This window comes from Salmo salar, chromosome 11 (genome assembly GCF_965601325.2).
Source record: "Salmo salar chromosome 11, fSalSal1, whole genome shotgun sequence".
In the NCBI taxonomy this organism is placed as follows: Eukaryota; Metazoa; Chordata; class Actinopteri; order Salmoniformes; family Salmonidae; genus Salmo; species Salmo salar.
In genome coordinates this window covers 106,510,860-106,538,270 of record NC_138301.1, presented here as the reverse complement: position 1 = coordinate 106,538,270, position 27,411 = coordinate 106,510,860, and the positions used below count along the sequence as shown (strand labels likewise).

The following is a 27,411-nucleotide window of genomic DNA, read 5'->3' as shown; positions in this document are numbered from 1 at the left end:
CCATAATGACCCCCACTCCCTACCACCCAACCCCTGTGAGCTCACCTTCCTCTATAATGACCCCCACTCCCTACCACCCAACCCCTGTGAGCTCACCTTCCTCCATAATGACCCCCACTCCCTACCAAACAACCCCTGTGAGCTTACCTTCCTCCATAATGACCCCCACTCCCTACCACCCAACCCCTGTGAGCTCACCTTCCTCTATAATGACCCCCACTCCCTACCACCCAACCCCTGTGAGCTCATCTTCCTCCATAATGACCCCCACTCCCTACCACCCAACCGCCGTGAGCTCACCTTCCTCTATAATGACCCCCACTCCCTACCACCCAACCCCTGTGAGCTCACCTTCCTCTATAATGACCCCCACTCCCTACCACCCAACCCCTGTGAGCTCACCTTCCTCCATAATGACCCCCACTCCCTACCACCCAACCCCTGTGAGCTCACCTTCCTCCACAATGACCCCCACTCCCTACCACCCAACCCCTGTGAGCTCACCTTCCTCCATAATGACCCCCACTCCCTACCGCCCAACCCCCCTGATCTCAACTTCCTCCATAATGACCCCCACTCCCTACCGCCCAACCCCCCTGATCTCAACTTTATCCATAATGACCCCCACTCCCTACCGCCCAACCCCCGTGATCTCAACTTTATCCATAATGACCCCCACTCCCTACCGCCCAACCCCCCTGTGATCTCAACTTTATCCATAATGACCCCCACTCCCTACCGCCCAACCCCCCTGTGAGCTCACCTTCCTCTATAATGACCCCCACTCCCTACCGCCCAACCCCCCTGTGAGCTCACCTTCCTCCACAATGACCCCCACTCCCTAACACCCAACCCCCCTGTGAGCTCACCTTCCTCTATAATGACCCCCACTCCCTACCACCCAACCCCTGTGAGCTCACCTTCCTCCATAATGACCCCCACTCCCTACCACCCAACCCCTGTGAGCTCACCTTCCTCTATAATGACCCCCACTCCCTACCACCCAACCCCTGTGAGCTCACCTTCCTTTATAATGACCCCCACTCCCTACCACCCAACCCCTGTGAGCTCACCTTCCTCCATAATGACCCCCACTCCCTACCACCCAACCCCTGTGAGCTCACCTTCCTCTATAATGACCCCCACTCCCTACCACCCAACCCCTGTGAGCTCACCTTCCTCCATAATGACCCCCACTCCCTACCACCCAACCCCTGTGAGCTCACCTTCCTCTATAAAGACCCCCACTCCCTACCACCCAACCCCTGTGAGCTCACCTTCCTCTATAATGACCCCCACTCCCTACCACCCAACCCCTGTGAGCTTACCTTCCTCCATAATGACCCCCACTCCCTACCACCCAACCCCTGTGAGCTCACCTTCCTCCATAATGACCCCCACTCCCTACCACCCAACCCCTGTGAGCTCACCTTCCTCCATAATGACCCCCACTCCCTACCACCCAACCCCTGTGAGCTCACCTTCCTCCATAATGACCCCCACTCCCTACCACCCAACCCCTGTGAGCTCACCTTCCTCCATAATGACCCCCACTCCCTACCACCCAACCGCCGTGAGCTCACCTTCCTCTATAATGACCCCCACTCCCTACCACCCAACCCCTGTGAGCTCACCTTCCTCCATAATGACCCCCACTCCCTACCACCCAACCCCTGTGAGCTCACCTTCCTCCACAATGACCCCCACTCCCTACCACCCAACCCCTGTGAGCTCACCTTCCTCTATAATGACCCCCAATCCCTACCACCAAACCCCTGTGAGCTCACCTTCCTCCACAATGACCCCCACTCCCTACCACCCAACCCCTGTGAGCTCACCTTCCTCCATAATGACCCCCACTCCCTACCACCCAACCCCTGTGAGCTCACCTTCCTCTATAATGACCCCAACTCCCTACCACCCAACCCCTGTGAGCTCACCTTCCTCCATAATGACCCCCACTCCCTACTTGGGCTGTTGCAGTGACAGTATTACTGCCACACTGGCAGTCATGAGTCATGACCGCAGTAAAATTCTACATGACTGTTGAGTCACGGTAATCTCATTTTATGCACTCTGAACATGCATTAAAGGACCCAACCCACTAACAACCAGCAGGTCCTACTGGCCCGGTGCTCTGGGCTCTATTGTCCCTCTAACCACTATGACAATGTAAATCCAATTGAAAATCCCATCAAACACTTATCATCAAAACAGTATGTGCTTTTAAAACTCACCTCACTGTGATTGATCAATTTGAAAAAGAAGTTCAACAGCAGGTTCACACCGAGTGTAAAACATGGTCGTTGTGGATGTTTCAAAGCCTAACACAACGAAAAGGACCGCGCTTTCTAAGGTGATGATTCATTCAAAACACTCATATGCATATTATAACTTATGCATAAGCATTGGCCGATACTGTATATGAGCCCAAGCCCGAAAAAAAACTGAATTACAATTATGATTGTGCCATTACACAAACTGATTTAAGATAATCTGAATTTGTTTAATTTAGCCTTAGCCTACAATTATAGTGCGTTTGTATTTGATTTGGAAAAGCCTGGTAATTGGCCATTTTTATAATTAATAGGCTGATATTACATTTAGCTCCAGAATATCTCACCACCATGAGTTCCATCTGCTCTCTCTTCTTCATTCCTTTCTCCAGGTGTCAGCCGTATAATTAAATATGTTTCAATGTGAAAACATGTTACTATTGATGTTGCCGAACAAATTTCACTTGGTTTCCCAAATGAAGCACTGGGTAGCTGCAGGAACAGGGTTGGAGAGCCCATGGCATACAGAGTTTGGGCGGAATATCACCTGTCCTGCAGCGAAAATACCTGAGTAGCCTACTCGACATGACTTAAAAACATACTGGCGGAAATGTGGACTCCATTTGCTATTCCAGACATATTTCTTGTCTTGCTCCTGTTCTTGCCCATTTGATAAATGGGCCATTCTAAATCAAAACAAATGTTACATATTAGTAAAGACGAGAGAATAGTCTGATGGGTGAAAATATGATCACTTGATGAGAGGGGACACAGCATGTGCAGCCTGAGGCAAGGAACAGAGAGCAAGCATTTCTTTGCGACTTTCTCAAATCATCAATAGCCTACAGTCCTGTCATGCAGCCCATATACATTTTGATTTGTAAGACATTCTAAGGTTTCTATCATTCACAACTAAAGTTGCCAAATAACTCAAAATCAAGCATATAGGACCTGTTTCAAATTATCACTTTTACGCTCCACATAGCCACTTCATATTTGCACTCGCGCCAGAATGGGGAAAAAATCACTTCTATTTCATTCAGTTAAGTTCAATTCTATTCTTCTTACTATAAAATCATATAATAGAAAATAATGGCATGGGACATAAACATATCTTGTCGGATAAATGACCAAGCCTACAGCCTATGGCAGGGAGCGTAGCCAGGTCTACGGCATGGAGCATAGCCAGGTCTACGGCATGGAGCATGGCCAGGTCTACGACAGGGAGCATGGCCAGGTCTACGGCAGGGAGCATAGCCAGGTCTACGACAGGGAGCATAGCCAGGTCTACGGCAGGGAGCATAGCCAGGTCTACGACAGGGAGCATAGCCAGGTCTACGGCAGGGAGCATAGCCAGGTCTACGGCAGGGAGCATAGCCAGGTCTACGGCAGGGAGCATAGCCAGGTCTACGGCAGGGAGCATAGCCAGGTCTACGGCAGGGAGCATAGCCAGGTCTACGGCAGGGAGCATAGCCAGGTCTACGGCAGAGAGCATAGCCAGGTCTACGGCATGGAGCATAGCCAGGTCTACGGCATGGAGCATAGCCAGGTCTACGGCATGGAGCATAGCCAGGTCTACGGCATGGAGCATAGCCAGGTCTACGGCATGGAGCATAGCCAGGTCTACGGCATGGAGCATAGCCAGGTCTACGGCAGGGAGCATAGCCAGGTCTACGGCAGGGAGCATAGCCAGGTCTACGGCATGGAGCATAGCCAGGTCTAAGGCATGGAGCATAGCCAGGTCTACGGCAGGGAGCATAGCCAGGTCTACGGCAGGGAGCATAGCCAGGTCTACGGCATGGAGCATAGCCAGGTCTACGGCATGGAGCATAGCCAGGTCTACGGCATGGAGCATAGCCAGGTCTACGGCAGGGAGCATAGCCAGAAAACATACAGTAGGCCAACTCATATTCTGTTCTTCTGAAATACATTTTCTTCATATCATCATGTTTCTTTAGACCTGCCTAACATAGATAGTGGATTTGTTGTGATGGTGTAAATGAAATTGATTTATGACACTTTTTAAATGTAGCTGTTCCCAATGGTGCGTATCAGCATCTTAAATACAGCTTGTGTGGAGGCCTGGAGATGCTAAACATGTTTATGTTAATTAACGTCAATTACCATGAAACCGGCAGTCTTTTACATGACAATTACCGGTTGGCAAAATGTTATGACATAGCCTACAGCCCTACTCCCTACCACCCAACCGCCGTGAGCTCACCTTCCTCCATAATGACCCCCACTCCCTACCACCCAACCGCCGTGAGCTCACCTTCCTCTATAATGACCCCCACTCCCTACCACCCAACCCCTGTGAGCTCACCTTCCTCTATAATGACCCCCACTCCCTACCACCCAACCCCTGTGAGCTCACCTTCCTCTATAATGACCCCCACTCCCTACCACCCAACCCCTGTGAGCTTACCTTCCTCCATAATGACCCCCACTCCCTACCACCCAACCCCTGTGAGCTCACCTTCCTCTATAATGACCCCCACTCCCTACCACCCAACCCCTGTGAGCTCACCTTCCTCCATAATGACCCCCACTCCCTACCAAACAACCCCTGTGAGCTTACCTTCCTCCATAATGACCCCCACTCCCTACCACCCAACCCCTGTGAGCTCACCTTCCTCTATAATGACCCCCACTCCCTACCACCCAACCCCTGTGAGCTCATCTTCCTCCATAATGACCCCCACTCCCTACCACCCAACCGCCGTGAGCTCACCTTCCTCTATAATGACCCCCACTCCCTACCACCCAACCCCTGTGAGCTCACCTTCCTCTATAATGACCCCCACTCCCTACCACCCAACCCCTGTGAGCTCACCTTCCTCCATAATGACCCCCACTCCCTACCACCCAACCCCTGTGAGCTCACCTTCCTCCACAATGACCCCCACTCCCTACCACCCAACCCCTGTGAGCTCACCTTCCTCCATAATGACCCCCACTCCCTACCGCCCAACCCCCCTGATCTCAACTTCCTCCATAATGACCCCCACTCCCTACCGCCCAACCCCCCTGATCTCAACTTTATCCATAATGACCCCCACTCCCTACCGCCCAACCCCCGTGATCTCAACTTTATCCATAATGACCCCCACTCCCTACCGCCCAACCCCCCTGTGATCTCAACTTTATCCATAATGACCCCCACTCCCTACCGCCCAACCCCCCTGTGAGCTCACCTTCCTCTATAATGACCCCCACTCCCTACCGCCCAACCCCCCTGTGAGCTCACCTTCCTCCACAATGACCCCCACTCCCTAACACCCAACCCCCCTGTGAGCTCACCTTCCTCTATAATGACCCCCACTCCCTACCACCCAACCCCTGTGAGCTCACCTTCCTCCATAATGACCCCCACTCCCTACCACCCAACCCCTGTGAGCTCACCTTCCTCTATAATGACCCCCACTCCCTACCACCCAACCCCTGTGAGCTCACCTTCCTTTATAATGACCCCCACTCCCTACCACCCAACCCCTGTGAGCTCACCTTCCTCCATAATGACCCCCACTCCCTACCACCCAACCCCTGTGAGCTCACCTTCCTCTATAATGACCCCCACTCCCTACCACCCAACCCCTGTGAGCTCACCTTCCTCCATAATGACCCCCACTCCCTACCACCCAACCCCTGTGAGCTCACCTTCCTCTATAAAGACCCCCACTCCCTACCACCCAACCCCTGTGAGCTCACCTTCCTCTATAATGACCCCCACTCCCTACCACCCAACCCCTGTGAGCTTACCTTCCTCCATAATGACCCCCACTCCCTACCACCCAACCCCTGTGAGCTCACCTTCCTCCATAATGACCCCCACTCCCTACCACCCAACCCCTGTGAGCTCACCTTCCTCCATAATGACCCCCACTCCCTACCACCCAACCCCTGTGAGCTCACCTTCCTCCATAATGACCCCCACTCCCTACCACCCAACCCCTGTGAGCTCACCTTCCTCCATAATGACCCCCACTCCCTACCACCGCACCCCTGTGAGCTCACCTTCCTCCATAATGACCCCCACTCCCTACTTGGGCTGTTGCAGTGACAGTATTACTGCCACACTGGCAGTCATGAGTCATGACCGCAGTAAAATTCTACATGACTGTTGAGTCACGGTAATCTCATTTTATGCACTCTGAACATGCATTAAAGGACCCAACCCACTAACAACCAGCAGGTCCTACTGGCCCGGTGCTCTGGGCTCTATTGTCCCTCTAACCACTATGACAATGTAAATCCAATTGAAAATCTCATCAAACACTTATCATCAAAACAGTATGTGCTTTTAAAACTCACCTCACTTTGATTGATCAATTTGAAAAAGAAGTTCAACAGCAGGTTCACACCGAGTGTAAAACATGGTCGTTGTGGATGTTTCAAAGCCTAACACAACGAAAAGGACCGCGCTTTCTAAGGTGATGATTCATTCAAAACACTCATATGCATATTATAACTTATGCATAAGCATTGGCCGATACTGTATATGAGCCCAAGCCCGAAAAAAAACTGAATTACAATTATGATTGTGCCATTACACAAACTGATTTAAGATAATCTGAATTTGTTTAATTTAGCCTTAGCCTACAATTATAGTGCGTTTGTATTTGATTTGGAAAAGCCTGGTAATAGGCCATTTTTATAATTAATAGGCTGATATTACATTTAGCTCCAGAATATCTCACCACCATGAGTTCCATCTGCTCTCTCTTCTTCATTCCTTTCTCCAGGTGTCAGCCGTATAATTAAATATGTTTCAATGTGAAAACATGTTACTATTGATGTTGCCGAACAAATTTCACTTGGTTTCCCAAATGAAGCACTGGGTAGCTGCAGGAACAGGGTTGGAGAGCCCATGGCATACAGAGTTTGGGCGGAATATCACCTGTCCTGCAGCGAAAATACCTGAGTAGCCTACTCGACATGACTTAAAAACATACTGGCGGAAATGTGGACTCCATTTGCTATTCCAGACATATTTCTTGTCTTGCTCCTGTTCTTGCCCATTTGATAAATGGGCCATTCTAAATCAAAACAAATGTTACATATTAGTAAAGACGAGAGAATAGTCTGATGGGTGAAAATATGATCACTTGATGAGAGGGGACACAGCATGTGCAGCCTGAGGCAAGGAACAGAGAGCAAGCATTTCTTTGCGACTTTCTCAAATCATCAATAGCCTACAGTCCTGTCATGCAGCCCATATACATTTTGATTTGTAAGACATTCTAAGGTTTCTATCATTCACAACTAAAGTTGCCAAATAACTCAAAATCAAGCATATAGGACCTGTTTCAAATTATCACTTTTACGCTCCACATAGCCACTTCATATTTGCACTCGCGCCAGAATGGGAAAAAAATCACTTCTATTTCATTCAGTTAAGTTCAATTCTATTCTTCTTACTATAAAATCATATAATAGAAAATAATGGCATGGGACATAAACATATCTTGTCGGATAAATGACCAAGCCTACAGCCTATGGCAGGGAGCGTAGCCAGGTCTACGGCATGGAGCATAGCCAGGTCTACGGCATGGAGCATAGCCAGGTCTACGGCATGGAGCATAGCCAGGTCTACGGCAGGGAGCATAGCCAGGTCTACGGCAGGGAGCATAGCCAGGTCTACGGCAGGGAGCATAGCCAGGTCTACGGCAGGGAGCATAGCCAGGTCTACGGCAGGGAGCATAGCCAGGTCTACGGCAGGGAGCATAGCCAGGTCTACGGCAGGGAGCATAGCCAGGTCTACGGCATGGAGCATAGCCAGGTCTACGGCATGGAGCATAGCCAGGTCTACGGCATGGAGCATAGCCAGGTCTACGGCATGGAGCATAGCCAGGTCTACGGCATGGAGCATAGCCAGGTCTACGGCAGGGAGCATAGCCAGGTCTACGGCAGGGAGCATAGCCAGGTCTACGGCAGGGAGCATAGCCAGGTCTACGGCATGGAGCATAGCCAGGTCTACGGCAGGGAGCATAGCCAGGTCTACGGCAGGGAGCATAGCCAGGTCTACGGCAGGGAGCATAGCCAGAAAACATACAGTAGGCCAACTCATATTCTGTTCTTCTGAAATACATTTTCTTCATATCATCATGTTTCTTTAGACCTGCCTAACATAGATAGTGGATTTGTTGTGATGGTGTAAATGAAATTGATTAATGACACTTTTTAAATGTAGCTGTTCCCAATGGTGCGTATCAGCATCTTAAATACAGCTTGTGTGGAGGCCTGGAGATGCTAAACATGTTTATGTTAATTAACGTCAATTACCATGAAACCGGCAGTCTTTTACATGACAATTACCGGTTGGCAAAATGTTATGACATGCCCTACTCCCTACCACCCAACCGCCGTGAGCTCACCTTTATCTATAATGACCCCCACTCCCTACCACCCAACCCCTGTGAGCTCACCTTCCTCCATAATGACCCCCACTCCCTACCACCCAACCCCTGTGAGCTCACCTTCCTCTATAATGACCCCCACTCCCTACCACCCAACCCCTGTGAGCTCACCTTCCTCCATAATGACCCCCACTCCCTACCACCCAACCCCTGTGAGCTCACCTTCCTCCATAATGACCCCCACTCCCTACCACCCAACCCCTGTGAGCTCACCTTCCTCCATAATGACCCCCACTCCCTACCACCCAACCCCTGTGAGCTCACCTTCCTCCATAATGACCCCCACTCCCTACCACCCAACCCCTGTGAGCTCACCTTCCTCCATAATGACCCCCACTCCCTACCACCCAACCCCTGTGAGCTCACCTTCCTCTATAATGACCCCCACTCCCTACCACCCAACCCCTGTGAGCTCACCTTCCTCCATAATGACCCCCACTCCCTACCACCCAACCCCTGTGAGCTCACCTTCCTCTATAATGACCCCCACTCCCTACCACCCAACCCCTGTGAGCTCACCTTCCTCCATAATGACCCCCACTCCCTACCACCCAACCCCTGTGAGCTCACCTTCCTCTATAATGACCCCCACTCCCTACCACCCAACCCCTGTGAGCTTACCTTCCTCTATAATGACCCCCACTCCCTACCACCCAACCCCTGTGAGCTCACCTTCCTCTATAATGACCCCCACTCCCTACCACCCAACCCCTGTGAGCTCACCTTCCTTTATAATGACCCCCACTCCCTACCACCCAACCCCTGTGAGCTCACCTTCCTCCATAATGACCCCCACTCCCTACCACCCAACCCCTGTGAGCTCACCTTCCTCCATAATGACCCCCACTCCCTACCACCCAACCCCTGTGAGCTCACCTTCCTCTATAATGACCCCCACTCCCTACCACCCAACCCCTGTGAGCTCACCTTCCTCCACAATGACCCCCACTCCCTACCACCCAACCCCTGTGAGCTCACCATCCTCTATAATGACCCCCACTCCCTACCACCCAACCCCTGTGAGCTCACCTTCCTCCATAATGACCCCCACTCCCTACCACCCAACCCCTGTGAGCTCACCTTCCTCCACAATGACCCCCACTCCCTACCACCCAACCGCCGTGAGCTCACCTTCCTCTATAATGACCCCCACTCCCTACCACCCAACCCCTGTGAGCTCACCTTCCTCCATAATGACCCCCACTCCCTACCACCCAACCCCTGTGAGCTCACCTTCCTCTATAATGACCCCCACTCCCTACCACCCAACCCCTGTGAGCTCACCTTCCTCCATAATGACCCCCACTCCCTACCACCCAACCCCTGTGAGCTCACCTTCCTCTATAATGACCCCCACTCCCTACCACCCAACCCCTGTGAGCTCACCTTCCTTTATAATGACCCCCACTCCCTACCACCCAACCCCTGTGAGCTCACCTTCCTCCATAATGACCCCCACTCCCTACCACCCAACCCCTGTGAGCTCACCTTCCTTTATAATGACCCCCACTCCCTACCACCCAACCCCTGTGAGCTCACCTTCCTCCATAATGACCCCCACTCCCTACCACCCAACCCCTGTGAGCTCACCTTCCTCTATAATGACCCCAACTCCCTACCACCCAACCCCTGTGAGCTCACCTTCCTCCATAATGACCCCCACTCCCTACCACCCAACCCCTGTGAGCTCACCTTCCTCCATAATGACCCCCACTCCCTACCACCCAACCCCTGTGAGCTCACCTTCCTCCAGCTCGTCCATGGTGGTGATCTTGCGCGTTCCGTCGATGGAGAAGATGAAGCGGACCCCCTGAGGCAGGTTGATGTGGTCGGAGAGGGAGCGCGTCAGGTCGGCCAGGAGGGCGTCGAAGGTGCGAAAGCGTTCCACAGCCACGGCGTACACGATGCCCTTGAAGTAGCGGTCTCCGTTGCGGTAGAACCTCACCTTCTTGGCCTTCTTCTCGTTGGTGAGGGCCTGCAGGGTGCGCGTGCGGTAGAAGCTGCAGTGGGCGCTGTGGGTGGGGCTAGGCAGCCCGTTCATGCGCCCACCCCGTGGGGTACGGGGCTTGTCGCGCTCGTCAAAATGGCCGAAGTCCAGCTCCATGGTGACAGATGTCAGGGAAGGTCCGTGGTAGAGAGGTGCTGGTTGTGGTGAGCTCTGGGAAGTCTGGCACTGGAAAAACATAACACTATGAGTTATACTGATGATCATACAGTATAAAACTAAGGAGACTTGGTAGAGATATTTTAGTTTAGGCATGAACATCTAAAAAGGGCTATTCAATAACAGAGTACCAAAGTGGAAAATGAATCCCTCAACATTCCACCATCTAGCTACTGCGAAATTCCCCTGCAGTGGGTATCCCTTTCCATCTCTATCCCTCTAATACAGTAGTGTACCATGCACCACAGCTGTGCTGGGGTTCACATGCAGGAAACTAAGCCATGCCTCCCATGCCCTGCTCCCCCATGCCCTGCTCCCCCATGCCCTGTCTCTCCATGCCTCCCATGCCCTGCTCCCCCACGCCCTGCTCCCCCACACCCTGTCTCTCCATGCCTCCCATGCCCTGCTCCCCCACACCCTGTCTCTCCATGCCCTACTCCCCCACGCCCTGCTCCCCCACACCCTGTCTCTCCATGCCCTGCTCCCCCACGCCCTGTCTCTCCATGCCCTGCTCCCCCACGCCCTGCTCCCCCACACCCTGCTCCCCCACACCCTGTCTCTCCATGCCTCCCATGCCCTGCTCCCCAGCCATGCCCTGCTCCCCCACGCCCTGCTCCCCCACACCCTGTCTCTCCATGCCCTACTCCCCCACGCCCTGCTCCCCCACGCCCTGTCTCTCCATGCCCTGCTCCCCCACGCCCTGCTCCCCCACACCCTGCTCCCCCACACCCTGTCTCTCCATGCCTCCCATGCCCTGCTCCCCCACGCCCTACTTCCCCACGCCTGCTCCCCCACGCCCTGCTCCCCCACACCCTGTCTCTCCATGCCTCCCATGCCCTGCTCCCCCATGCCCTGCTCCCCCACGCCCTGCTCCCCCACACCCTGTCTCTCCATGCCTCCCATGCCCTGCTCCCCCACACCCTGTCTCTCCATGCCCTACTCCCCCACGCCCTGCTCCCCCACGCCCTGTCTCTCCATGCCTCCCATGCCCTGCTCCCCCATGCCCTGCTCCCCCACGCCCTGTCTCTCCATGCCTCCCATGCCCTGCTCCCCCATGCCCTGTCTCCCCATGTCTCCCCATGTCTCCCTATACCCTGTCTCCCCATACCCTGTCGCCCCATGTCTCCCCATACCCTGTCTCCCCATGTCTCCCCATACCATGTCTCCCCATACCCTGTCTCCCCATGCCCTGTCTCCCCACGCCCGGTCTCCCCATGCCCTGTCTCTCCCTGTCTCCCCATGCCCGGTCTCCCCATGTCTCCCCATGCCCTGTCTCTCCCTGTCTCCCCATGCCCGGTCTCCCCATGTCTCCCCATGCCCGGTCTCTCCCTGTCTCCCCATACCCCGTCTCCCCATACCCTGTCTCTCCCTGTCTCCCCATGCCCGGTCTCCCCATGTCTCCCCATACCCTGTCTCCCCATGTCTCCCATACCCTGTCTCCCCATGTCTCCCATGCCCTGTCTCCCCATATCCTGTCTCCCCATACCCTGTCTCCCATATCCTGTCTCCCCATATCCTGTCTCCCCATACCCTGTCTCCCCATACCCTGTCTCCCGATGTCTCCTCATACCCTGTCTCCCCATGCCCTGTCTCTCCCTGTCTCCCCATGCTCTGTCTCCCCATGCCCTGTCTCCCCATGCCCTGTCTCCCCATGCCTGTCTCCCCATGCCCCGTCTCTCCCTGTCTCCCCATGCCTGTCTCCCCATGCCTCCCCATACCCTGTCTCCCCATGCCCTGTCTCTCCCTGTCTCCCCATGCCCTGTCTCCCCATGTCTCCCCCTGCCCTGTCTCTCCCTGTCTCCCCATATCCTGTCTCCCCTGCCCTGTCTCTCCCCATGTCTCCCCATACCCTGTCTCCCCATGTCTCCCCATACCGGTCTCTCCCTGTCTCCCCATACCCCGTCTCCCCATGCCCTGTCTCTCCCTGTCTCCCCATGCCCGGTCTCCCCATGTCTCCCCATACCCTGTCTCCCCATGTCTCCCCATACCCTGTCTCCCCATGTCTCCCCATGCCCTGTCTCCCCATACCCTGTCTCCCCATGTCTCCCCATGCCCTGTCTCCCCATATCCTGTCTCCCCATACCCTGTCTCCCCATACCCTGTCTCCCCATATCCTGTCTCCCCATACCCTGTCTCCCCATACCCTGTCTCCCGATGTCTCCCCATACCCTGTCTCCCCATGCCCTGTCTCTCCCTGTCTCCCCATGCTCTGTCTCCCCATGCCCTGTCTCCCCATGCCCTGTCTCCCCATGCCCTGTCTCCCCATGCCCCGTCTCTCCCTGTCTCCCGATGCCCTGTCTCCCCATGCCTCCCCATACCCTGTCTCCCCATGCCCTGTCTCTCCCTGTCTCCCCATGCCCTGTCTCCCCATGTCTCCCCCTGCCCTGTCTCTCCCATGTCTCCCCATATCCTGTCTCCCCCTGCCCTGTCTCTCCCCATGTCTCCCCATACCCTGTCTCCCCATGTCTCCCCATACCCGGTCTCTCCCTGTCTCCCCATACCCCGTCTCCCCATACCCTGTCTCTCCCTGTCTCCCCATGCCCGGTCTCCCCATGTCTCCCCATACCCTGTCTCCCCATGTCTCCCCATACCCTGTCTCCCCATGTCTCCCCATGCCCTGTCTCCCCATATCCTGTCTCCCCATACCCTGTCTCCCCATATCCTGTCTCCCCATATCCTGTCTCCCCATACCCTGTCTCCCCATACCCTGTCTCCCGATGTCTCCTCATACCCTGTCTCCCCATGCCCTGTCTCTCCCTGTCTCCCCATGCTCTGTCTCCCCATGCCCTGTCTCCCCATGCCCTGTCTCCCCATGCCCTGTCTCCCCATGCCCCGTCTCTCCCTGTCTCCCCATGCCCTGTCTCCCCATGCCTCCCCATACCCTGTCTCCCCATGCCCTGTCTCCCCATGCCTGTCTCCCCATGTCTCCCCCTGCCCTGTCTCTCCCTGTCTCCCCATATCCTGTCTCCCCCTGCCCTGTCTCTCCCCATGTCTCCCCATACCCTGTCTCCCCATGTCTCCCCATACCCTGTCTCTCCCTACCCTGTCTCCCCATGTCTCCCCATACCCCTGTCTCCCCATGCCCTGCCTCCCCATGCCCTGCCTCCCCATGCCCTGCCTCCCCATGCCCTGCCTCCCCATGCCCTGCCTCCCCATGCCCTGCCTCCCCATGCCCTGCCTCCCCATGCCCTGTCTCTCCAGAGGGTGTTTGGTTTCTGCAAGATGAAGAGAGGCTAGGCCAGCCCAATCAATTCCAGCCCTCCCTATCGATTAGCCCACCCAGTCACAGACAGACACAGATGTGTTAACCCTCAGCCCTTCTCTGTGTGTGTGTGTGTGTGAAAGGAACCGGAGAACGTTCTGCCATGACAGCGCAGCAACAGAAACACAAGCCTCGTTTAGCATGTTCCCGAGTGAACAGGGGATCAATATTTAACGTCAGGTGAACAGAATCACTCAGCTGTATACTCAGTAGTACATGTCCTATGTAGGCATTACAACCCTTCACCCATTAGTTATGAACATACACTACATACTAAACATGGTATGCACTAAATGGGAAGTACAGGTCTCCTGTAGAGCGGAGGTTGCTCTGCCTGTACGTCTGTCTGTCATCTACCCTACATTCAGCCCGCGTCCTTCAGAGAGGGGAAGGGAGTGGCCAGGAAGGGACTATTATTAAGAAGGCCAAGTGGATGTGTGATATTTTGGAGAAAAATGTCTCATCAGAGAGTGTTGCTGTTTGTGGTCTGACCAGGCTGGGAAACGAGACACTTTCCCTCTGGCTCCAGGATATGTGCGCAGGTTGACAATGATTGTCATGAGTCTTGTCCTGGAGGCAGAACTGAGCGATTTCCGCTAGATGGGCCAGCTGGAAAATTGTCTATATTGTAAAAATTCTATAAAAAATAAAATGCTTTTTGGTCTTCATTTAAGGTTAGGGTTAGCAGTGTGGTTAAGGTTATATTTAAAATCAGATTTTCTGACTTTGTGGCTGTGACAGCTAGTGACCACTCTGTAGAACTGCCTCCAGGTAAAGATTCATGACAATAAATGCCAGAATGCAATATGTGCTTAATGTGATTCTGGTTTCTGTATCTGATCTCTGTACAGTTCCCCATTGCCTTACAACCATGACAATATACTAATTTTTGGGATGTGCATTTGCAAGTACTGTATATCTTACATGAAAAGGCTAACAAAAATGTTTCACCACCTGGGTCATTTTAAAGAACAGCTATGTCAGAAACAAGCCAGGAACATCTGAATCAGAGGATCGTCCCACACCTCGGGGTCTGAGCTATGAGCAGGGTCTACTGTAGAATCATCATCCCACACCTCGGGGTCTGAGCTATGAGCAGGGTCTACTGTAGAATCATCGTCCCACACCTCGGGGTCTGAGCTATGAGCAGGGTCTACTGTAGAATCATCGTCCCACACCTCGGGGTCTGAGCTATGAGCAGGGTCTACTGTAGAATCATCGTCCCACACCTCGGGGTCTGAGCTATGAGCAGGGTCTACTGTAGAATCATCGTCCCACACCTCGGGGTCTGAGCTATGAGCAGGGTCTACTGTAGAATCATCGTCCCACACCTCGGGGTCTGAGCTATGAGCAGGGTCTACTGTAGAATCATCGTCCCACACCTCGGGGTCTGAGCTATGAGCAGGGTCTACTGTAGAATCATCGTCCCACACCTCGGGGTCTGAGCTATGAGCAGGGTCTACTGTAGAATCATCGTCCCACACCTCGGGGTCTGAGCTATGAGCAGGGTCTACTGTAGAATCATCGTCCCACACCTCGGGGTCTGAGCTATGAGCAGGGTCTACTGTAGAATCATCGTCCCACACCTCGGGGTCTGAGCTATGAGCAGGGTCTACTGTAGAATCATCGTCCCACACCTCGGGGTCTGAGCTATGAGCAGGGTCTACTGTAGAATCATCGTCCCACACCTCGGGGTCTGAGCTATGAGCAGGGTCTACTGTAGAATCATCGTCCCACACCTCGGGGTCTGAGCTATGAGCAGGGTCTACTGTAGAATCATCGTCCCACACCTCGGGGTCTGAGCTATGAGCAGGGTCTACTGTAGAATCATCGTCCCACACCTCGGGGTCTGAGCTATGAGCAGGGTCTACTGTAGAATCATCGTCCCACACCTCGGGGTCTGAGCTATGAGCAGGGTCTACTGTAGAATCATCGTCCCACACCTCGGGGTCTGAGCTATGAGCAGGGTCTACTGTAGAATCATCGTCCCACACCTCGGGGTCTGAGCTATGAGCAGGGTCTACTGTAGAATCATCGTCCCACACCTCGGGGTCTGAGCTATGAGCAGGGTCTACTGTAGAATCATCGTCCCACACCTCGGGGTCTGAGCTATGAGCAGGGTCTACTGTAGAATCATCGTCCCACACCTCGGGGTCTGAGCTATGAGCAGGGTCTACTGTAGAATCATCGTCCCACACCTCGGGGTCTGAGCTATGAGCAGGGTCTACTGTAGAATCATCGTCCCACACCTCGGGGTCTGAGCTATGAGCAGGGTCTACTGTAGAATCATCGTCCCACACCTCGGGGTCTGAGCTATGAGCAGGGTCTACTGTAGAATCATCGTCCCACACCTCGGGGTCTGAGCTATGAGCAGGGTCTACTGTAGAATCATCGTCCCACACCTCGGGGTCTGAGCTATGAGCAGGGTCTACTGTAGAATCATCGTCCCACACCTCGGGGTCTGAGCTATGAGCAGGGTCTACTGTAGAATCATCGTCCCACACCTCGGGGTCTGAGCTATGAGCAGGGTCTACTGTAGAATCATCGTCCCACACCTCGGGGTCTGAGCTATGAGCAGGGTCTACTGTAGAATCATCGTCCCACACCTCGGGGTCTGAGCTATGAGCAGGGTCTACTGTAGAATCATCGTCCCACACCTCGGGGTCTGAGCTATGAGCAGGGTCTACTGTAGAATCATCGTCCCACACCTCGGGGTCTGAGCTATGAGCAGGGTCTACTGTAGAATCATCGTCCCACACCTCGGGGTCTGAGCTATGAGCAGGGTCTACTGTAGAATCATCGTCCCACACCTCGGGGTCTGAGCTATGAGCAGGGTCTACTGTAGAATCATCGTCCCACACCTCGGGGTCTGAGCTATGAGCAGGGTCTACTGTAGAATCATCGTCCCACACCTCGGGGTCTGAGCTATGAGCAGGGTCTACTGTAGAATCATCGTCCCACACCTCGGGGTCTGAGCTATGAGCAGGGTCTACTGTAGAATCATCATCCCACACCTCGGGGTCTGAGCTATGAGCAGGGTCTACTGTAGAATCATCATCCCACACCTCGGGGTCTGAGCTATGAGCAGGGTCTACTGTAGAATCATCATCCCACACCTCGGGGTCTGAGCTATGAGCAGGGTCTACTGTAGAATCATCATCCCACACCTCGGGGTCTGAGCTATGAGCAGGGTCTACTGTAGAATCATCATCCCACACCTCGGGGTCTGAGCTATGAGCAGGGTCTACTGTAGAATCATCATCCCACACCTCGGGGTCTGAGCTATGAGCAGGGTCTACTGTAGAATCATCATCCCACACCTCGGGGTCTGAGCTATGAGCAGGGTCTACTGTAGAATCATCCCATAAAGGGCTCTTGGACCAGAGAGCTGAGCTGAACATTTGGAGCGTTAGTCACTGATGAAAAGTCCATGGTATCATAGTCACTGATGAAAAGTCCATGGTATCATAGTCACTGATGTAAAGTCCATGGTATCACAGTCACTGATGTAAAGTCCATGGTATCACAGTCACTGATGTAAAGTCCATGGTATCACAGTCACTGATGTAAAGTCCATGGTATCACAGTCACTGATGTAAAGTCCATGGTATCACAGTCACTGATGTAAAGTCCATGGTATCACAGTCACTGATGTAAAGTCCATGGTATCACAGTCACTGATGTAAAGTCCATGGTATCACAGTCACTGATGTAAAGTCCATGGTATCACAGTCACTGATGTAAAGTCCATGCTATCACAGTCACTGATGTAAAGTCCATGGTATCACAGTCACTGATGTAAAATCCATGGTATCACAGTCACTGATGTAAAATCCATGGTATCATAGTCACTGATGTAAAGTCCATGGTATCACAGTCACTGATGTAAAGTCCATGGTATCATAGTCACTGATGTAAAGTCCATGGTATCATAGTCACTGATGTAAAGTCCATGGTATCACAGTCACTGATGTAAAGTCCATGGTATCACAGTCACTGATGTAAAGTCCATGGTATCATAGTCACTGATGTAAAGTCCATGGTATCACAGTCACTGATGTAAAGTCCATGGTATCACAGTCACTGATGTAAAATCCATGCTATCATAGTCACTGATGTAAAGTCCATGGTATCATAGTCACTGATGTAAAGTCCATGGTATCACAGTCACTGATGTAAAGTCCATGGTATCACAGTCACTGATGTAAAGTCCATGGTATCATAGTCACTGATGTAAAGTCCATGGTATCACAGTCACTGATGTAAAGTCCATGGTATCACAGTCACTGATGTAAAATCCATGCTATCACAGTCACTGATGTAAAGTCCATGGTATCACAGTCACTGATGTAAAGTCCATGGTATCACAGTCACTGATGTAAAGTCCATGGTATCACAGTCACTGATGTAAAGTCCATGGTATCACAGTCACTGATGTAAAGTCCATGGTATCACAGTCACTGATGTAAAGTCCATGGTATCACAGTCACTGATGTAAAGTCCATGGTATCATAGTCACTGATGTAAAGTCCATGGTATCACAGTCACTGATGTAAAGTCCATGGTATCATAGTCACTGATGTAAAGTCCATGGTATCACAGTCACTACATCGATGTGTGTTGCTGAGCACCATGTGTGAGGGTGAATTCACCCGTTTCAGTGGTTACTCATCCTCTACCACTGGGAAAGGTACATGATCCACCCACGAGTTGACATAATCCAATGTACAAAGGAAGCCGGTCTAAAACCTTATAGCATACAAAGACTCTGAAAGAAAGAACAATGACTAAGGTTGAGGGTAAAAAAATGATTCAAGGTATTTTTTAAAGGGTTTTCTATTTGGTGTCTTTTGGCAGATAACATAGCTTGTGTAAAGGCCTGAGCAGCCTAGCAGGAATGGTCTCTATCTGGGTAGTCCAGATCTCTCTGTAAAGCCTGTAGATGCTGCGAGGGGTAGAGAGCACAGCTCGCTCCTGCCAAAACTCTCCACTAACATCTGCTCTTTTTAAACGCAAACAGACCGTTTTATCCCCTCCGCAAAAAGACCGAAGAAAAGAAAGCATGGTGGGAGGGACTGGCTGGCTGGCTGGCTGGCTGACTGACTGACTGACTGGCTGGCTGGCTGGGGCTGGCTGGGGCTGGTTGGCTGGCTGGGGCTGCGGCTGGCTGGCTGGCTGCGGCGGCGGCGGCGGCGGCGGGGCGGGGCGGCGGGGCGGCGGCCAGAGACGTGTTTGCTGCTACCCAGTTCGGACTGAAACTTTGCAATAGACAGTTTGGAATAATGAGGAGATTAGCCACTAAACGGGCAGAGAGCACTCATTACTGTGCCACTCTGAATGGGATCCCAGCATCAGTCACCCTCTCTGCCATGTCTCACATCTCACACCAGTCAAAACAATGTCCCCGCCATAGGAGGACAGAGGGCACAGTGAAGGTCATCGTTGAAACGCCGTGCCCTGGAACATGCTGGGAGTCCTGCCCTGCCCAGGTCAGACTGGCAGTCTGTCTGTTCAGTCCAACGAACGTTTCCATTCCGAGCATTCAGGAGTGGAACTAGCCGACTGCAGAGCAGACAAAGAAACACGTCAGAGTCGTGGGGCAGGTTGCTTCGCTACAACGACACACAAAGCCCCCTTTCTAATGAATGTCATTAGCCATCTCTGTGTGATCTAATCAAAGTGAATAGAATTCCTCTGTATGAGATGGAAAACGTGAGGTTATGATGACCGCACAGTAGAGCTGAATGCTGGCTGCTCCATGTCAGAACAAAGACTCACTGCACTACAGCAGTATCCACGTGCTAGAGCACAGTCACAGCAGCCATATTGTACTGTACAAGACTTGTGAATGAGGTTAGCTGCAGTGGGACAAACCTCATCTACACCTGCCTAGAATGTGCTGACACTCAAGTCTGGGCTGTCTGGCTGCATTTGTAGCCATGCTTACAAGGCGAACAGCTTCTCTGTAAAAGACATCTGATAACAGGAACAAGTGGCTTTGTATTTTACACTGCAAGTCACAAGGTATGCCATCTTTTTATCCTTCAACTTCTATCAAAGTACAGTAACTACCAAGTAAAACAACATCAGTACTCTAGGGACAATATGGGTGCTCTGTTTAGCTCCAGGCCTATCTTTTTCCTATATCGTTCAACCATCATCAATAGCCCCTCTCACTCAATTGCCCCAAAATGCCTCTTCTAAACAATTCTGATCATTAACCACTCGTCAATAAGCTCACGCCCACTGTTCACAAACAAAGCATTTGTCACTGTGGCCCCCCCCCAAGGTGACTCCCAGGATATGGGCCAGTAGGGTGTTGTGTTGAAGTGGGCAGGAGGTGTAGTGGCTGCAGGAGGCAGGAGCAGATGATGTGTGATAAATGAGAGTCATTTATGACAGTCTGACCTCCGTCCCACAGAGACCACATCCCCTTCCTGGACTGGACCAAAACACATAACAGGACCCCCTCCATCCCTCCTCCTACTAACATCACATGCCTCTGCCTGATGACAAGCCCTTTTCAAGTGGCCTTAACTATCCACCCCAACCCATCCCGCAAAAATATAGTGTTCTTGTTGTGAGGCCCCTGGGGCACTTTCATATCCTGTCGAGAATTAGATTCGTCTGCTAAATTCCTAATGCAGTGTTAGTATTAGAACGAGGCTGGGGGTGCTGCTCTCTGGGGAAATGTAGCAGAGCTAGGCCTGTGTTTAGGAAAAGAGAGGTAGAATCCCAACTCTGATTCACTGGTGACACTCTTCCAGAACTGCTGCTGCTGCCTCTCTGATACACAAGATTATCACGCACAATCAACTCCACAAATACATTCTTAAGACTATTTGTGAACATTGATTGATCAATCAATCATCATATGTAGATGATCAATGACTCAGTAATTCATTTTATACAGAGTGAGTCTTGAGTGAGAAACGTGTGTAAAGATGTCACATTGTAAGGTAACTTTATAATACACCTCAATGCACCATGTAGTTACATCTACTTTTAAACAGCACATAAACCCAGTGCTCAGGACAATTATTGGATTTCTAGGTGTTAGATCTGGGCTTGTCAGTTTGATTATCGGTAGGACTGAAATAAACAGTCACCTCCAGAGGGTAGCACTGTAACAGCCGCTGTTCACCATGCCCCTACCCAACACGCAGACCCGCATGTGAGGAGGGAGGTCAGGTTATCTGACCGCTGATCAACACAGTGGGGGAGTTTGACTAATGGCCACACAAAGCTTAATCACACATTAAAGAACTGGAAAAACAGCTTTAACTAGCAATAAATGGGCTTTGGCACACATTGTTATGTCAACATGTTCAGTCCATCTTGGCCATTAATTAGTGGGCAAGATAAACATTTTCGGCATGAATCTTGTTCTGGAGGCAGTTCTGCAGAGTGGTCACTAGCTTGTACAGCCACAAAGTCATAACATTTGATTTTAAAACTTAACCCTAACCACAATGCCTAACAGTAACTTTAAATTAAGACAAAAAGCTAATTTTTGTTTTTTGTTAATTTTTACAATTTAGCCAATTTTGGCTTTGCAGCTGACCCATCTTGCGCAAATTGCTCAGTTCTGCCTCCAGGACAATACTCGTCCCAATAAACATCAACCTGCCGCTAGTGAGGGTGTGTAGATTAGAGGCTGCTATCTGTGACATTTAAAGCTCTGATCTGTGCCAGCCAGCCAGCCAGCCAGCCAGCCAGCCAGCCAGCCAGCCAGCCAGCCAGCCAGCCAGACAGACAGACAGACAGACAGACAGACAGACAGACAGACAGACAGACAGACAGACAGACAGACAGACAGACAGACAGACAGACAGACAGACAGACAGACAGACAGACAGACCGACCAGTCCTGGGCTGGGCCAAGGATTGAAGCAGCTTTACAAATTAAAGCCTGGCCACTTCCTGTCAAATCCTCACCTAGTGGCTGTGACCAGTGACCACACCTCGATGGCTTCAGATAAAGACATGCAGCCTAACCCCTCCACACCCCTGCTACCACCCGCTCTCGCTCCACATACAATACCCACACATGGCTCTACTGCTGGGTAATGGCAACCAAATGTAGACTCCATGACTTAACAGGGGCTTGTTAACTCATTTCTGCTTAAACAATGATTGTGTTAGACTGGCAACGCCCCAATGCCAAAGGTCATGAAACTCACAGCTTTTAATGGCGAAATACTGATTATGATTGATATGTCCTCCTCCCCTTGTCTCTTCACAGCCCCATCACACATGTGTCCTCCTCCATGAAGACAAACAGAGAGGACCACATTGTCCCCACCCTTAATGTGTCTGGGAGCTCCCCTCCCCCGCACACCCTGGCCCTGAGTCTGGCTGAGCTTTTCTGACAGGTCCTGAGATGGGGGTAGGTCCCAGACCAGGAAGGGATGGGTTATGGGTAGTGGTACTCCTCCCGACAGACAGGGGCAGGGAGCCCATCTGCTCCCCTAATCACTGACCCTCTCCCTATGTCACTTAGGACTATATATGGTCTACGCTCAGGACAGCCCATTGTCTCACAGGGACACCCCCATCACTACTACTACTGTAGTGCTACATCACACACGGATACAACTACAAATAATAGTATTATAGGACTAATGATTCACCCCAGTGCATTACAATCATCAGGGCTCAAATTACGGGAGGGGCCCCTGAGTATGGAAAATGGCCATCTCCATAAGGTCCAGACCACTACTCATAACGCACCCCAACAGATAATATGTCATTCAAACCCTGAATATCACAAATAAATGAATATGTGTAAAATAATACAATGTTCTCACCATGCTTACCTAACCAGGGCAGGCTACTAGTTCCTGCTCCCAGCGCAGCAGACAGACTGCAAAGCTGTTCTATTGTGTGACTGTGACATGTCTAACTGCACGACAGAGATGTGAGGCTACAGCCGTCCAGATAACAACTCTGACCTGCCCGTCAACGTCCTGCATCAAATCACCCCAAACATCCTCATCACAGCAGATCTGTGTCTTATCTAGTAACACTAAGCCAGTCTGAGCTGGTTTTAAGTCATAGAAAAAAAAATAACTAAAGTTTTTCAGTAGCCCCTCTAGCTTTCAGTAACAAAAAAAACGGATCATTTGTCCATATGACCTCAGAGAAAAGCGGTGGGCGCCGTACATACAGATGAGCCATGACAGTGTTGTACCAACGGGTACGCGCACACCTATAATCACCTGCTCATATAGCCGACAGCCTAAATAGGCAAAAATTCAACCAATCCTTTAACAGTGTCCAATACTCCTGAACACAACAACTTAACTCACCGTCAGAAACATCATTTAAATACTGACATAATCTGTTTTCGCCATTTAATTATGTTTCACCAAAATATAAAAAGTATCGGGTACTCACCCGCGCTGGAGCGTTTGGAGTGAGGTGGGTGGGTGTGGATGCTGCAGGATAGCGGCACGAGCTCTCTGCCTTTGTCTGCCTCTCTCTAGTCTACGAGCTGAGCCTACCTGACCGGCTGCACTGCTGGGTCCTAGAGGCGACCTGCGCCAAATCCGCCCTAGCATGGCAATGGCACGGACCGGCATTTTGGGGTATTTCTCACAAAAGGATGATGTAAACCTTTTCAGAGCTGATTTTTTTAACTTTCGGGAATCTACTATGCCATGATGAATAGTTTTTATTCATTCAGACACCCATGCACTGTATATGCTGCCTATTGAAATTAGAAATACAAATCTGGAGAGAGAAAAAATCTGCCTGCTGTGTTGATTTGATCCCTGTGTTTTGAGAAAATGATGCCACAGGATCTTTCCACTATTTCTATTGTAAAGTAATGTAGTGTTGATAACCCCCTCCCAACAGATTGAACTGTGTGGGTGTTGCTCCTCTCTTCACACCATCCATGTTATATTTCCAGAGGCTGAAACAGCAGGATTGTAGATTGATTCATTGACGGATGTGTGTGTATTTGTGTGTGTGTGTGTGTGTCTTGTCTTCTGAAGGTGAAAGCCCATTATCTACACCACTGCCAGAGAGACAGATAAGAGGCTCTTTATTGGGAGGCACCTGGTGTGTGGTGTGTGTTTCAGGTGCAAGTGGAAGTGTTTATGAGCACCTGTGTTTAGGTGTGTGTGTGTGTGTGTGTGTGTGTGTGTGTGTGTGTGTGTGTGTGTGTGTGTGTGTGTGTGTGTGTGTGTGTGTGTGTGTGTGTGTGTGTGTGTGTGTGTGTGTGTGTGTGTGTGTGTGTGTGTGTGTGTGTGTGTGTGTGTATTAAGTTGTTATCATACAATCCTGTGTGTAATGAACTGAGACAAAGTCATCCCAGACTATCTGCATTGACCCACTTTGCACTAACTATTTTGACTCATCACATACCACTGCTGCTACTGCTTATTATCTATCATGTTGCCAAGTTACTTTATCCCTACCTATACGTACATATCTACCTCAATGACCTCATACCCCTGCACATGGACTCAGTACTGGTACCCCGTGTATATAGCCAAGTTTCATTACTCATTGTGTATTTATTTCTTGTGCTACACATTCATTATTTTTCTCTCTGCTTTGTTGGAAAGGGCCTGACAGAAGGCATTTCACTGTTAGTCTACACCTGTTGTTTACGAAGCATGTGACAAATACAATATGATTTCATTTGATCTCTTTCAGAGTACTCAGTAATGGCGTTGGGATGCAGGGCCTGTTTGGGGAGTATTGATAAAAGCCTAAACACCTCAATGCATGTGTCCAATCTGCCTTGCTTCTGTGGAGTTGGGGTTTTAAGACGAGCCGACTCTTTAAATCAAATGTGTGTCTTGGTCCAGTCAACAACACACACACTACATCACCCTGTGGTGACAGAGGGGAGTAGTGTGGTGTCATATAACACCATCACCTCTTTGTAAGGCTCCTTTCACCGTCAATAACAATACCGCTCTCCATCAAATATAGGATCCATTGGACTCGGTCCAAGTGAGTCACCAGAGCATTTGATCTTGCTGATGTCACACTGATTTGCAAACCTGTGCTGTCTACATTTGTCCCCTCACCTCATGGCCAGGCGGAATGTATCATAAAACGAGAGTGTGGTGAAGTATTGACGTTAGTCACTCACAACTCTGACAGAGCAGTGCAGCCATAAAGTGTAGACCAGGAGACCTCTGACCTGAGGGACCTGACCTGGAGCATGTCATTGGATACTCTCAGAACTCTAGTCAGGTTGATTCTTGCTTGTCCTAACCCATCGATAGGTCAGAGTGTATCAACGAGGAAAAATCATGACAGAGTACAATGACAAATAAAACACAAAATGTTCTACCAAGCCAGGTATGAACACTGGAACAGTGGCTGGTGACTTCAGCGCCTATGGTGACCGCTGGAGCAAAGCGAGGGTTGATTTTCTCAATTTGTGAAACTATTTCCGTCTGACATTTTCAGGAAATAGTTTCCAATTGATCTTGCAGTTCACAACAAGAAATGACTTGTGGCCATTCATTCCACAGAAACCACCAATCTCTGCCTCTGTTACACCAGGGAGACAGTCCTGCTGTTTAATGTTTCATGCTCTCAGGTACTGCTGGTGCCAAGAACACGGGAACGGTGGCCTTTCTTTTGGTTATGTATCCATTTGTTTCTCTATCCACTGTGCTTTTTATTAGATACAGACAATGGTTTGTATATTTAAATCCCAGGGAGTTTGATTGTTCAAACAGTTGCCTCTGTCAAAAAGACCGTCTCTGTCAAAAAGACTGTCTCTGTCAAAAAGACCGTCTCTGTCAAAAAGACCGTCTCTGTCAAAAAGACCGTCTCTGTCAAAAAGACCGTCTCTGTCAAAAAGACTGTCTCTGTCAAATAGATCACCTAAATAGAGCAGCCTAATTCTTTACAAATGTTCTTCCTATTTAACATGACATAACACAAGGCCACCATTTGTCGCCTAAGAGAGCTCACAGAAGCATTAGTCCTTTTCAGAGGGGTCACTATTTTGACTGCTCACCCCCTCTCCCCTCAGGCGTAAAACACACACTTTCAGAGTCAGCTGTTGCTGCATTCTGGAGCCTCTCCTGTGCATGTCACACATAACTCTAATTCAGTCTGACCGATGCCTCCTCACCCCCCCCCCCCAGCTGTCTGAGAGGGGCTGCCTCCTCACCCCCTCCCCCAGCTGTCTGAGAGGGGCTGCCTCCTCACCCCCTCCCCCAGCTGTCTGAGAGGGGCTGCCTCCTCACCACTTCCCCCAGCTGTCTGAGAGGGGCTGCCTCCTCACCCCCTCCCCCAGCTGTCTGAGAGGGGCTGCCTCCTCACCCCCTCCCCCAGCTGTCTGAGAGGGGCTGTCTCCTCACCCCCTCCTCCAGCTGTCTGAGAGGGGCTGCCTCCTCACCACTTCCCCCAGCTGTCTGAGAGGGGCTGCCTCCTCACCACTTCCCCCAGCTGTCTGAGAGGGGCTGCCTCCTCACCCCCTCCCCCAGCTGTCTGAGGGGCTGCCTCCTCACCCCCTCCCCCAGCTGTCTGAGAGGGGCTGCCTCCTCACCCCCTCCCCCAGCTGTCTGAGAGGGGCTGCCTCCTCACCCCCTCCCCCAGCTGTCTGAGAGGGGCTGCCTCCTCACCCCCTCCCCCAGCTGTCTGAGAGGGGCTGCCTCCTCACCACTTCCCCCAGCTGTCTGAGAGGGGCTGCCTCCTCACCACTTCCCCCAGCTGTCTGAGAGGGGCTGCCTCCTCACCCCCTCCCCCAGCTGTCTGAGAGGGGCTGCCTCCTCACCCCCTCCCCCAGCTGTCTGAGAGGGGCTGCCTCCTCACCCCCTCCCCCAGCTGTCTGAGAGGGGCTGCCTCCTCACCACTTCCCCCAGCTGTCTGAGAGGGGCTGCCTCCTCACCACTTCCCCCAGCTGTCTGAGAGGGGCTATCTCCTCACCCCCTCCTCCAGCTGTCTGAGAGGGGCTGCCTCCTCACCACTTCCCCCAGCTGTCTGAGAGGGGCTGCCTCCTCACCACTTCCCCCAGCTGTCTGAGAGGGGCTGCCTCTCGCCCGCAGACTGCCGGGACACAGACAGGAGGGGCACGAGTGCATTTGGTTGGGGGACTGGCACAGGAAGGGGGGCAGATTTGGACCTTAGCCACTCAGTGGGGTGCTGTGTCACACAATGCTTCGGCCAAACTCAACATGCGCTGTGCCTCATTAAAAAGCTCTTGTGGATTAAGCTTATTTGGGCTTCAATTTTGACTACGTTTACCACCGCAGAGAACCTAAATCAGATTAAGCTTATGTGTTTTCCTTTGACTCCTAGCTTACTGTA

The 27,411-nt window shown here is 51.6% G+C and overlaps 1 protein-coding gene across 2 annotated transcripts in view; it reads right to left on the bottom strand.

The window, feature by feature from the left end:
* The window catches only part of LOC106563431 (neuronal migration protein doublecortin), a 140,221-nt gene extending 116,573 nt beyond the window's left edge, over window positions 1-23,648 (bottom strand). For both annotated transcript variants that reach the window (XM_082958239.1, XM_082958240.1), the window contains exons 1-2: window positions 23,521-23,648; window positions 10,439-10,868 (exon numbers count right to left, since the gene is read on the bottom strand). In XM_082958239.1, coding sequence (XP_082814365.1) covers window positions 10,439-10,799 — 361 coding nt within the window. In that variant the 5' untranslated portion in view covers window positions 10,800-10,868; window positions 23,521-23,648. The remainder of the gene's footprint in view (window positions 1-10,438; window positions 10,869-23,520) is intronic.
* Window positions 23,649-27,411: the final 3,763 nt, after the last annotated feature.